Source organism: Clytia hemisphaerica, unplaced genomic scaffold, assembly GCF_902728285.1.
Source record: "Clytia hemisphaerica strain Z4C2 unplaced genomic scaffold, Clytia hemisphaerica genome assembly, whole genome shotgun sequence".
NCBI classification, from domain to species: Eukaryota; Metazoa; Cnidaria; class Hydrozoa; order Leptothecata; family Clytiidae; genus Clytia; species Clytia hemisphaerica.
Genome location: NW_027103274.1, coordinates 349,941 through 363,264, shown reverse-complemented (window position 1 = coordinate 363,264; position 13,324 = coordinate 349,941). Strand labels below are relative to the sequence as shown.

General features: G+C 34.3%; 1 protein-coding gene across 1 annotated transcript; it reads left to right on the top strand.

Annotated features, from left to right (window-relative positions):
• Positions 1 to 777: 777 nt before the first annotated feature.
• LOC136802199 (serine protease inhibitor dipetalogastin-like) lies at positions 778 to 5,317 on the top strand. Its single transcript, XM_067058915.1, has 3 exons — positions 778 to 931; positions 4,509 to 4,598; positions 5,132 to 5,317. Exons 1-3 carry the CDS (start codon positions 883 to 885, stop codon positions 5,296 to 5,298), a joined length of 306 nt encoding a protein of 101 aa, XP_066915016.1. The 5' UTR covers positions 778 to 882; the 3' UTR covers positions 5,299 to 5,317.
• Positions 5,318 to 13,324: the final 8,007 nt, after the last annotated feature.

Genomic DNA, 13,324 nt, shown 5'->3' with positions numbered 1-13,324 from the left:
TCTAGGGTTTGGCGTTTTGTACCGGTTTTGTACCTGGGACTTCACGAGTCCAAGATAGGGTCTTCAAAAACACCAAAATGGAAAAATTAGTCCCTCGTAGGGTGCCTTACTTACTTGAAAAATTTGGGGAGAAAGTAGAACATTTAAGAAAATTTTGGATTTCAGTCCCATTCAGGGTCACTTTTTTCGCAAATTTCGGCAAAACGAGTCCCACGTAGGGTCCATTTTTCGAACCTCAGCGGAGCACCCCTGTCGGTTGGCAAGGGTAGTACCCCCCGGGTTTTGTACATTCATATGACAAAGATGTTTACGGTTCCTTCTTTGTCGACCTTCCCAGCTGGCACACAACGTCAAAACAACGTCCATGTGACATTCATAACGAGTATAACGTCCAAATAACGTTATTTGAACGTTAAAACAACGTTGTGTGCCAGCTGGGTTGTTAAGGATAAAGTTGTATTTGATGCTTTTGATTAAATTTGTATATATGCGACATTTTTTATATAAGAACAAGCTAAAGCCTTCTATTACAAAAATTAAGAACAAGCTAAGAACAATTGAAGGCTTTGTGGATTTTTTTTCTATAACCCGATTCGTTATCAAAAATTGAACAAGAATATCTGAAAAATTGTGAAAATAAGAACAAAAACCCAAAAAGTTAAGAAGCTTGTAAAGGTTTTAAAATATTTGGATGTTCTTATATAAAAAAATCTTGTAAAAGTAAAGAGAAAGCATGCATTGGATCAATTAAATAAATTAGATTTTGTCATGATGAAATGAGTTTAAAGCATTCAGCAATTTTCTACAGATTAAAAAGTTGAAGTTATAAACATAACAGAGAAATTGTTTGGTGTTCGAGACGTGTCGATCAGAGGAAAAGCAATGGACATCAAAGCGATTCACATCGTGGTCATCTTCGTGGTGCTTCAAGGTAAAACTCTTTTATCTATACACCCCTGTCTCTATACAACCCAGGTGGAACTCTCCCCACAGTGGGCTGAAAATTTTCTATCGAAATCCCAATGGGGATATAAATTCTATGGTTTTCAGCCCGTTTTCAGTCAGGTCAAAGAATCCACTGCAATTATTTTGAAATGCAGTTTTTTTGTTGAATTTCAAACGGGGATGAAAAAAAGTCATTTTACCGGTGGGGATGAAATCCTAATTTTCCCAATGGAGACGATTCCCTATTTTCGCTAAATCTTTCAGCGGAGTCTATGAAACAGGGTGTTCATAAAAAAGTTATGTTATATTCAAATAATATCCCAGTAAAAGATACTTATTTTTTCTGATACTTGGTCCGCCTTGATATCCAAGCTTTAAGGGCTCTGGCAGTGTAGCTGGAACCTCGATATTCCAGTATTAGAAAAAGCTATACCTGTTATCTTTTTTCTATAAAGAATCAACAAGCCATCAACATCGATAAATTACACACATTTACTCAGAGAAACTTTTAAAATTATCTGCCATTATGACTTTCTTGAAGCCGTTCTGAAATGAACCAATCGGGTTATGAATCGGAATTCCTATGGGAGTTCTTTTCCGAAATTTGTAAAATAGCTAAGTCAGCAAAAAAAAACTTTTTCCTGGGGGTTTGAGGGAAAAACAGAACTGCTGTCATTTGTTTTTTATTTAACCAGATATTTAAATTTGGGCTCAAAAATATTTAAATAAATAAGTTAATAGTATTCAATATACTATTTGTATCTATCAGAAAATAAAACACTTACAGAACGACATCGTTTATCATTTGGAATACCCCCGTATTTGGACCATTCTATGGTGGGCGCAAAATAGGGCGGAAACTAAGTAGCACCCTCAGTGCAAGATTGCCGCCTCATCTTTATTCGCCCGCGCGAGAATGCGAGCTAATCATTTTTTTCTCGCGCGCTCAAGGGGAAAAGGAAAGTGATCGATATTCTTTGAAGGAAAAACGCCAGAAACAAACCCAAAGAGCAAAAGATGTATTTTGTTGTTGACAATCGATCCTGTGAAGATGAAAAAATTTCTGCTTTGCGTTTTTTTCGGAACGCTGAAAAACTCTAATTTCGATCATCCTTTAAGATAAAGAGGTTGCGAGATTTGGGTTAGCGAGGCAAAAATCGCTAAAAAGCTGGTAAAATCGTAATCCTCAAAAATCGATGTTCCAGCCTCACTGTCTGGTCATAGTGAAAAATCAATTTCAGAATTTGAAGATAAAACCTTATGTTTTCGCTTCTTTGACATGTTTAAGAATAAACTGCTTTTGAAAAAATGACTGTAAGTAATTACATCATGAGTAATTAAGGAATAACTGGGCCATAACTGTGGACCTAGTCTGAATCGCAGACCTCTACAAAACCACAGGTAGTATAGGTCTGCTTAATGATCTACCAACCGCTTTCCGGTTCGCAAAGGAAATCTTGGCGAGTAATTTGATTGACATTGATGTGCGCGCAAAAACGATCGTTTCGAACGTTTTCAATGGAATGTTTACATTTGAAATTCGAATCCCAGACCAGAAAAACAAAACAGAAAAAAGATAAAAAACAATCTGATGCGCGCATTATGTACAGTCTGTAGATTTATTTTTGACTTTTGCTTTTATAAGATATCTGGTCTGTAAATTTGTCAAAACTTTTCCATCAGCTCTTCGGTCGAAGCTCAAAAAATACAAATATGAACACAAAAGTGAAAGAAAACAACCAGAAACACTCCAATCTCTTCAAAAAATTGGAGCTAAGTACAAGATACAAAGGCCACACAGTATTAAAAAGTGAAATGCCAAAGCTGAAGAAAAGTTCTTTGATTGTTTTAACATTTAAAGGCCCTTGTTGAAGGAACAACAACACTCCCTTTTTGTAGAATCATAAAGAAGTAATGTCAGAAATATTCGATATGACTCCCAAAATGTACTGTATATACATAACTAGAATACCTTGAAATAATCTGCAACATATATGTAGAACTGACAAAACAATTATCTGGAGCCAAAGTGATCAACGAATCCAGTGTGGTAAAAAATTATACACTCATGCAAGTCCAAATTAAAGCATCAAAATGTAGTTTTATGAAGCAAAGTTTTGTTGGTGCACACAGAAGATACATCAAAGCACTTAAATTCAATAAATCTAATTTCTCATCTTTTACAAAATCTCCACATTAAACAAGAAAGGAGGAAGAAAAACAAGCAAACTTCCTTCCGCCTACTTTTTTTTCAAAATCCAAATATATTTTCCAATCTATGATTTGGTGCCTCACAGAAAATTTAAACATTACGTAATGTTATATTTGTAGACACTCGCCAGCTAAAAATGTCTTTAGCCGTATATCGGCTAAAGGCGGCAAATCTCTGGACAAAGGAAATATAGCTTATTAAGCATCCTCTATAAGGAGCACGAATCCGTTAGTGGATGCCAGCAGCCTACTGTGGACCTTAATAAAAGAATAAAACGTCAAAACGACGCTATTCATATACTTTTCACAAAAAAAGCCTAATCTCCTTGGGGAAATCATTTTATTATTTCAAACTTTTTTTAAGTTAATGACAAATAATTTCTAAACAGTTATAGCTGTTTTTGTATGGAAAATTAATGGAGACAATTGCCAAAATGAGGTTTTTTGGAGATTTGAAAGGAAAGATACTTCCACAAAAATTTTCCGAAATTGTATTTTTAGATACTGAATAGATACATCACCTGAACCAAAAAAAATTCCAAAAATTTTCATTTTTACCGAGATTAGGGCTTTGAAAGGTGAAATACTCTTCTTCGAAAAACTCTTCGTTTTCTTCTACATTTAATTTTTTCATCTCACTTTTCGATTTTTAAATTCTAAAAAGGTAGGTTTAACAGGACATATAAAAAAAGTTATACATTAATCTTTTTAAAATGCAGAAATTGCCATTTAAGTTGGTGTAAAATCGAAAAATTGGGTATGTCCAGAGCCCTTAAATTTTTTTCCAATTTACATGTTTCTTACAGCCTTGAACTACCTAAATGCTTGTAAACCCAGCTGTGGAAAATCTTTAGCTTCATTTATCTATTTAGTGCCACTTAGAATCAGCAAAATTGCAAAAATTTCAACTATTACCCCTCAAAAATTTGGAAAATTGGGTCAAATTAGTCCTATTAATGGTTGTACAATTTGCAAAATCTTCCTATCCCTTCTCTTTGTTAGCCCACGAGGGTCGAATATCAGGAGGCACATAAGCATCAGTCCGCAACCTTAGTACTCTCACTTTTTGACTGTAAAAGTATCTTCACATTCTAAAAGTGTTGCATAGGCTATCAACGTAGTAGCGTAGACAAGAGGGGGTGCAAAATTTGTGTAGGAGAACAGATTTTCATGACAGTAGTTATATATTGATGATATAAAAAGATGATTACAGTGTCATAAAAATCTGCTCTCCCGCACAAATTTTGTGCTCCTCTTGTCTACGCTACTGCAACGTAAAATATCGATTTTTAACTATATGTAATGATTTGACTCAAGTTTTCTTTTTTCATTTTTTAATTCTTCTTGAACAGGTTTCAACACACACAAATGTGATGCTGAAGGTTTTGAAGATTATGAAGACAATGAAGATGAAAGTTTTGTCGATATGAAGAACGATGAGGGTACACGGTTTTTTTTTATAAGAGCGTCAAAATTTTTCGAAGCCTTCGGATGTTCTTAGTTTTTTGGATTTGAAGCTTAAAAATGTTCTTAAAATGTTCTTATTTTCAGCACTTTTTGAGCATTTTGATGTAATTTCTTAAGAAAATGCATGTTTTTAAGTCTCCAAAGCCTTAGAATGTTCTTAGAATGTTCTTAAATTTTTGGGCCTCGAAGCCTTATGTTCTTATATAGTTTGTTCTTATAAAAAAAAAACGTGTAAGTGAAAATATCGTTGATACCTTTTTTTTGAGACTATGCGAGATTTTTAATGTTCTTAGCTTTTTGGATTTTTGACCTAAGAAAGTTCGCATTTCCACTATAGAAAGGAAACTCTTTCAAATCTGATACACGGGCTATCCCAGGAAAAATAGCGGAAAAATCCCGGAAAAGTGACGAGAACCTTAGTGCAGGAATGGGAATCTTATGTCCGCCACGCACTTTCTTACACCCTATATTTCTTCTAAGATCAGATTTTATCTTCTTTGTGTTATAGATTGTGATAAACCATGCACGCGCGAATACCGTCCAGTTTGTGGAAGTGATGGTCGCATATACGCAAATCCTTGTTTACTGAAGAACGCACAATGCAAAAATCCAAGTTTGACCGAGATTAAAGATGCCGCATGTGAAGAAATGATTGAAAATGACAGGTATAGTTGAGTCTCTTTAACTCGAACCTCCAGTCTATAACTCGAATGTCTTCTAAACTCAAACAAGTTTTCTCATCCTTTCAGTTAAAAATGCTATATAAAAACCTTACCCTATAGCTCGAAATTTCCTTAACTCGAACAAATTTGTGCTCCTGTGTAGGTTCGAGTTATTGGCAGTTATTATCAGGCCATCCACCAGGGTGGCCCTGATCTGACCGGGCTACTGATCCCGGGCTGTAACCTATTTTGTACTCTACCCAGCTGGCAAACAAGGTTATTTCAACATTTATCCGACGTTTTATTGACGCTGTGAACATTAGATAAACGTTGAAGCAACGTTGAATGTCAGCTGGGCAGCTGTATATTTCTTTATGTTTACAGTTTTGTATTTTGATTGCAGATCACGTGACAATCTTTGATCCAATGGAACGAAACAATCAACCAAGGGACACATCGATGTAAAATTACTCCAAAAGCTACCACTTCTTTTCTGCATTCAATATTTTTCTAAATTATTTGTAAATTCCTTTCTATTGTGCACTTTTCAAAGAAATATAATACCATACACACACACACGCAAACCTTGCCCTCATAAGTGTTTTTAATTATCTTATCGGCTTTTTTTACACCGGCCTTTATTAGATATTAGCGTTATTTTTGCGTTGTTGGTATAAGTGTAAACGTTCTTTTTATAAGGCTTCGATGACCAAAATGTTAAGAACAATTTAACAATGTTATAAGGCTTTATGGGCTCTAAAGCACGCAATTTCTTAGGAAAATGGGCAAAAATACTAAAAAAATGGTGAAAATAAAAACATTTAAAAAAAACTTTTAGGCTTAAAACTCAAAAAGTTAAGAATACCCGAAGGCTTCAAAATTTTTGGATGTTCTTAGAAAAAAACGTGTACTAAAAGAGCTGACGTAAGAGATCGGATTTAAATTCGGATCGGTGTAAAAGTGAACGAACAGGTAGAAAATTTGCGGGTGCTGAACTAAATTTTCGATAAATCTTGTCTTTAAAAAAGGCGTAACTTTCTACATTTTTGATCCATTTAAGTGTTATTTTGATTTGATAGAGAATTGGGATGTGCCGCTGGTCAGGGTTCCTTTTTTAGGCTCTGAAGATATCTGACAGAAACCCAAGTTTATTAATTTTCAAGAGGTTGATTTGGCAGGGTCGGATTTCGGTTATTTTTGACAAGATATTTTCTCTTCAATTTCAACAAATTTATAGATAATTTTTTTCTCAACTGGGCGACAAGATTTTATTCAAAGTTTACTAATCTTGTGCTTAGGCATTTTAGGTATTTTCTAACTGGGCAGAGGGTGTTTGCAAAGAGTTATTCGAGAATGTTCTCCGAGACAAGGTACTTATTTCACATCTGCCAGACTCCGGTAATAAGGAACACGTCGAACACATTCGAAAAGATTTGGCGAAATCTGGCAAAATCCTTGTTCCAGATGGAAAAAAACTCCTAAAAAACTACAATTTTGTAAAACAGTGCTATGTTATGTGTTTGAACAGGCTTTTTTATATTTTGGCTCTGGAATCCATATTCTCTTAGCTTGTTCTTCTGAAATAGCGCATGCATCTTTGTTTCAAAAAAAGAAATAATGGACAAACTAAACCTTCTTCAATGAAAACTCACCGTCTCACTGAGACAAGGATATTTGCCAGTTATGCTTGTAATATTTTACGACCTTTTTTAACTGATACATGGGTGGACCGTTAATGTGGGGATTGTGGGGGAACGATGTTTTGCTGGTATTGCAGAAATTTTCCTTTTAAACTTTGGAACCTCGGAAATAACACAGTTCTTTGATGTGATAGGATTATGAAATAATCTCGGTTTCGGAAATCAATCAATTTTTACTTCATAAAAAAATTTCGATTTTGGAATTGAAAATCTTTTGTGGAATTTCAGAAGTAGTGGCAAGTGGAAAGTGGTTTCTCGGAAATCAGAAACCTCGTACGTCTTCCCCCTTGATTTCAATGAATTTCACAAGTCTAGTGAAACATTATAAGGCAGATAATCATGAATACCCCTGGCTCAAAACCACGGTGGGACTTTTTCCACAGCAGGGATAAAAATTTCAGTCAAAATCCCAATAAGGATAGAACACGCCATATTATATCGAATTTCCAAAGGGGGTAAATCAAAGAATTTCCCAGTTGTTTTTCTAAACAAGACAAGAAGCCCGTTGGGCGTGAAGGCCCAGCAAAAGTGAAATTTTTGCGCGCGATTTTCGCAAATTTCGGAATTTCTAAAAATTCCAAAAAATGTTTAACAAGATTTCAAATTTCCCCCAGGAAAGGAATGGCCAAAGGATTTAAAATCTTACTGCGTCGAACAAAACACAATGAAAAATAAGTCAACAAGGATAATTCTCCCTTTCTTCATTTCTTAGAACAGGGAAACGTAGCATCATGGAAAAAGGCGCTTGTTCAATCTTGTTCAAATTTACACATGAGCTGCATTTTAGTCTCCATTGCCATAATCCATTAATAATCGGTATTTGAAATAATTCTGTGTTGCGAGTTTGAAAAATCAAACCACCAATTCGTTAAACGAGACAGATCTAGAAACAACCATTTTCACACGTAGTATCATGGAAAAAGTTCCAATCTTGTTCAAATTTACACATGAGCTGCATTTTAGTCTCCATTGTCATAATCCATTAATAATTGGCATTTGAAATAATTCTGTGTTGCGAGTTTAAAAAATCTAACCACCAATTCGTTAAACGAGACAGATCTAGAAACAACCATTTTCACACTTAGCATCATGGAAAAAGTTCCAATCTTGTTCAAATTTACACATGACCTACATTTTAGTCTCCATTGCCATATTCCATTTTAAATCTGTATATATTTGAAATAATTCTGTGTCGTGTTTGAAAAATCAAGCCACCAATCGTTAAACGAGAAAGATCCAGAAATAACCATTTTCACACGTAGCATCATGGAAAAATTTCCAATCTTGTTCCAATTTACACATTAACTCCATTTTAGTGTCCATTAACAAATTCCAGAATATACTTGAAATATTTGAAATAATTCTGCGTCGAGTACGTTGTCGAGTTTGAAAATCATGCCACGTCCCACTGTCACTGTACTGACCGTTGTTTAACAGCGACAGATCCAGAAGCAACATTGTGTCTTATTTAAATTTACACATTTCAGTTTATTTATTTCTATATTAGAAGCCATTATTTCCTAAAAATAAAGTCTTTTTGACAAAACAAGAAACTTAAATGACAGTGATTTAAGGTAGAATTTTCAGCCCTAAAGCTTTATGAAAACTTGAGCAAAAACTATAAGATATGACAGAATGTTGAAAAAGGCTTACAAAGAAAAATCACTAAAAGGTTTCTTTGGTTTGAAAGTCTCTAAAGCAAAGAAAATGTTCAAGAAAGTATGAATCAACACGAATCAATTCCTCGCTTCGACCGCCATCTTGTTTTGTTTTGAAAACATTTGTTGTTTAAGGAGCGCGAAATCAGAAAATATATCTTTTTTAGCCAGTACCCGACTTTAGCAAGCTTTTCCCTGTCCAGACGGCAAAAAGTGTGGTACTGGTATTAAGCGCCGTTTCTACCAAAACGGACAGACAGAAGGAAACACGGACAAAAAAATAGTGAGACTCTCATTAAAGGCCCACTCGCTAGCGCTGGGCCAAAAAAAAATTGCTAATTTTCAGAACCACCGGATCTACAATCATGGTCGTAATATTGGAGAAAAAAGGGAAATCCCCCGGGAAATTTTGAAACCACAATCGATTTGTAAGTGCTCTAGAGTAGGTTTGAAGGGTAGAGTTTTAACTCTGAGTTTTAACACTAGACTTAAGACTAGATCCAAAAGTTCAAAAATAGTCCAACAAGGCTCAGAATATAGCCTGGAAGTCTGCCAACCCCTCCCAAATTGAAATATTCGATCAAGTTAAAGAAATAGCCCAAAATCGACTTTCTCGCCTGAACTTTAAATCTTGAAAAACGTTAAAATAACCGGAATTTTCATTCTATTTCGACCATGATTGTATAATATAGTGATAAATGAAAAATGTGAAAATTTCAAACTTTTATTTTGAAATCTAAAATTTTAAACTGGCTTAAAACTTTTCAATTTGAGATCAAGACAATGGTTTTGGTACAATGAGAAAGATATTTTTATACTCTTTTAAAATGCGTCCTGTTTTGCCTTTTTAAATTAAGTGCTTAGGAGCTATGACCTTGAGTCTGAGACTCAGTAAAATTTGCAAAATTAGAATGTGTAAACACGTCACTCGGGTTTGAAGGCTTACAGGGTTTTCATACACGTTTTTTTTATAAGAACAAACTAAATGAGTAAGAACATAAGGCTTAGATGGTCAAAATATTAGGACAAGTTAAGAACATTTTAAAGCTTCGTGAATTCTAAAAACACCAATTTCTTAAGAAAATGGACAAAAATACTCAAAAATGGCGAAAACAAGAACATTTTAAGAACATTTTTAGTTTTAAAACTCAAAAAGTTAACAACATCCGAAGACTTCAAAATTTTTGGATGTTCTTATAAAAAAACGTGTAGTTGTTTAATTGAATTTACAATGCAAAGGAAGGAAGTACTCCCTGATTCCTATAACAAATAGTACAAAAACACATTTTTTTATAAGAACATCTAAAATTTTTGAAGTATTTTGATCGATTTTGATGTTCTTAGCTTTTCGAGTTTTAAGCCTAAAAATGTTCTTAGAATGTTCTTTATTTCACCATTTTATGAATATTTTTCTGCAGTTTCTAAAGAAAGGGGATGTTTTAGAGCCCATGAAGGCTTAATATGTTCTTAACTTCTTCTTAATACTTCAGCCATTACTCCGTTCTTATATAGTTTTCTCCTATAAAAAACGTGTATAATAAAAAACTCAACTCACAGCTACCAATTGAACACTTTGACGGACTCTTTAAGACAGATTTGTCCTTAATACAACCACAAAAACAAATTCCATTCTTTTTATAAGAAAAAGCTTACAGAAGACACGTCATCTAATTGAGATTACTGACCTTTATAAAGCCTAGAGGCAGTTACTCAATCCAGGCGAATCAAAATTTTTTGACGTTTGACGTTAAAATTATAACACTGCAATAGCTACTTTGCGGGTACCACTTTAAACAAAAACGATCAAAGATAGTGGACAAAGCTTTTTCTCGGGTTTATAAAGGTCAGTGATTGAGAACTGACTGACTTGAGAACTTTAACGCTTATCACATATTCCAAGTGATATGCCGAAGGAGTTTAAGATTTGAAGATAAATCATATATCAATTACACTTCAATTTGTATTTCTGACAAGGAGACATGCTAGTCAGTATATATTACAGACTGATTTTAATTTCTTATAAGAAAAAAACAGAAGAGTCTATTTCAGAATGACACTGACAAATTATAATTCACATTTTTTATAAGAACATCCTTAATTTTTGAAGCATTCAGATTTTCTTGGCTTGTTGAGTTTAAGTTAGAAAATGTTTTCTGAGAATGTTCTTAAGTTCACCATTTTGTGAGTATTGTTGTGCGTTTTTTCTAAGAAGTTGGGTTTTTAGAATACAGAAGCCTTGAAAATATCTTAACTTGTTCTTACTATCTTGGCAATTGAAACCTTATATTCTTATATAATTTGTTCTCATAAAAAAGCGTGTACAAAGTGAATGAAATATTTTCTTATTTTAAACAACACGATTGAGTTTGGATTAAAAACAATTTGAATTTTGATTTAATTCATTTACACTTAAGAGATGACTCGGAGCATGATGACAACATACTTAAGAAGCAGTAGTTAAGGATGATATATATATTGAACGATGAAAAGGATCTGAGGCCGTCTATGTACATGGTGTTGTTTTTGTATATTTAAGGCAGGGAACTACCGCTGTCAACCTCATATGTGGTCTTTCTGATAGTGTTTTTGCAACTGGTGTTCTTTTATTTACACTTAAGAGATGACTCGGATCATGATGACAACATACTTAAGAAGCAGTAGTTAAGGATGATATATATATTGAACGATGAAAAGGATCTGAGGCCGTCTATGTACATGGTGTTGTTTTTGTATATTTAAGGCAGGGAACTACCGCTATCAACCTCATATGTGGTCTTTCTGATAGTGTTTTTGAAACTGGTGTTCTTTCATTTACACTTATGAGATGACTCGGAGCATGATGACAACATACTTAAGAAGCAGTAGTTAAGGATGATATATATATTGAACGATGAAAAGGATCTGAGGCCGTCTATGTACATGGTGTTGTTTTTGTATATTTAAGGCAGGGAACTACCGCTGTCAACCTCATATGTGGTCTTTCTGATAGTGGTTTTGCAACTGGTGTTCTTTCATTTACACTTAAGAGATGACTCGGAGCATGATGACAACATACTTAAGAAGCAGTAGTTAAGGAAGATATATTGAACGATGAAAAGGATCTGAGGCCGTCTATGTACATGGTGTTGTTTTTGTATATTTAGGGCAGGGAACTACCACTGTCAACCTCATATGTGGTCTTTCTGATAGTGTTTTTGCAACTGGTGTTCTTTCATTTACACTTAAGAGATGACTCGGAGCATGATGACAACATATTTAAGGATGATATATATTGAACGAGGAAAAGGATCTGAGGCTGTCTATGTATATGGTGTCGTTTTTGTGTATTTCTTTAAAAATATACCGTGAGATCGGGTAACTTGCATCAGTGGAGGCTGTCATGCATTGCCCTCAAATGAATGACCTGGCTGCTCATTAAAATACAAATTTAAATCAAAGCAAAAATGGTAGAGTCGATCTGGGAGTGGAGCTGCGTAGTTCATTTGTTTTGAAATTTTGCTGCTTTGATTGGTCGCAGTCATTTGATGGCTATGCAAGTTTCCCTCCACTGATGCAAGTTACCCGACTTCAAGGTAGTTGCTTGTATAAATTTGTTGTTTGTGACGTTGTAGTTGATGTTGTGTTGTTTCCAAGGATAAACTAATGGGCGCGGTAAGCGTTTTTACGGCAGGGAACTACCACACTGTCAACGTCGTATGTTGTCTTTTTGATGGTGTTTTTGCAACTGATGTTCTTCCTAAAGAAGCAGTAGTTAAGGATGATATAGTCATTGGGAAATAACACACAGGAAAGAAACCTTTTTCTATAATCTCGTTGGAGTAATTTTTGTCTGAATTTGTATCTCCTGAAGAGAAGTGGTTTATTTTTTTACGTCAAAAGTTTTTTGGACCACCCGGTATTTTGGGAAATATTTTCCCTCGATTGAAGCTGTTTATTAATAGAAATGATATGATATTGAGGGAAATTAGGGATTAATCCTAATTTCACAAGTTTTTGGTTTTGTTTTATCATGTTTCATTCATTTTGGAAAATAACAAACTGTTTGATGAAATAATTTTTGGTTGTTTTTTCCAGTTTTTTCCAGAAAGGAAGGTTTGGAAGAAAAAAAAAGGAATTTATATACTTTTCTTTTGGTTATCATTTCATTGGTTTTCTTGGGTCACAATGTGTGGAGCATCTTGTGAAGATTGTTTGTGGTCAAAATATATTGAGATTTTAGTGTATTTTGACGCGTTTTCAGAATTTAAAGTTCGGGCGAGAATTGTTATTTTAGCACTTCAACTTTCTTTCATTAAATATTTTGAATTTAGAGGGGCTTGGTGGCTTGTAGGCTATATTCCAAGCCTTATCGGAGCAAATTTTAGCTTTTAAATCCTGAGATCCTAAGGCTGTATGTCTTAAGTGTCATGTAGTTTAACGCGTATAAAAATTATTTGTGGTGTTTAAAATTTCGTAGGGAATTCCCCTTTGTCTCAAATGTTTTATCCGTGATTGTCTGAGGATTTTATAACAACTATTGACCATTAAATCCAACGGGGTGGATATTAAGAAATAAATTTCACCAGGTTTGATTTTGAGATCTCAAAAGCTTACTGGGGGGATTTAGCTAGCTCTCTTTTTACACCGGGATAGAAAAACTGTTATAAAGCATTTGCGAGTCTGGTTTTCAGGTTTTCACAAG

Bases quoted from the DNA above. Each gene is read 5' to 3' on its own strand.
- LOC136802199 (XM_067058915.1), top strand. From the start codon at position 883: ATGGACATCAAAGCGATTCACATCGTGGTCATCTTCGTGGTGCTTCAA. The intron at 932-4,508 runs GTAAAACTCTTT...CTTCTTGAACAG, and splicing joins CATCTTCGTGGTGCTTCAAG to GTTTCAACACACACAAATGT. The intron at 4,599-5,131 runs GTACACGGTTTT...TTTGTGTTATAG, and splicing joins CGATATGAAGAACGATGAGG to ATTGTGATAAACCATGCACG.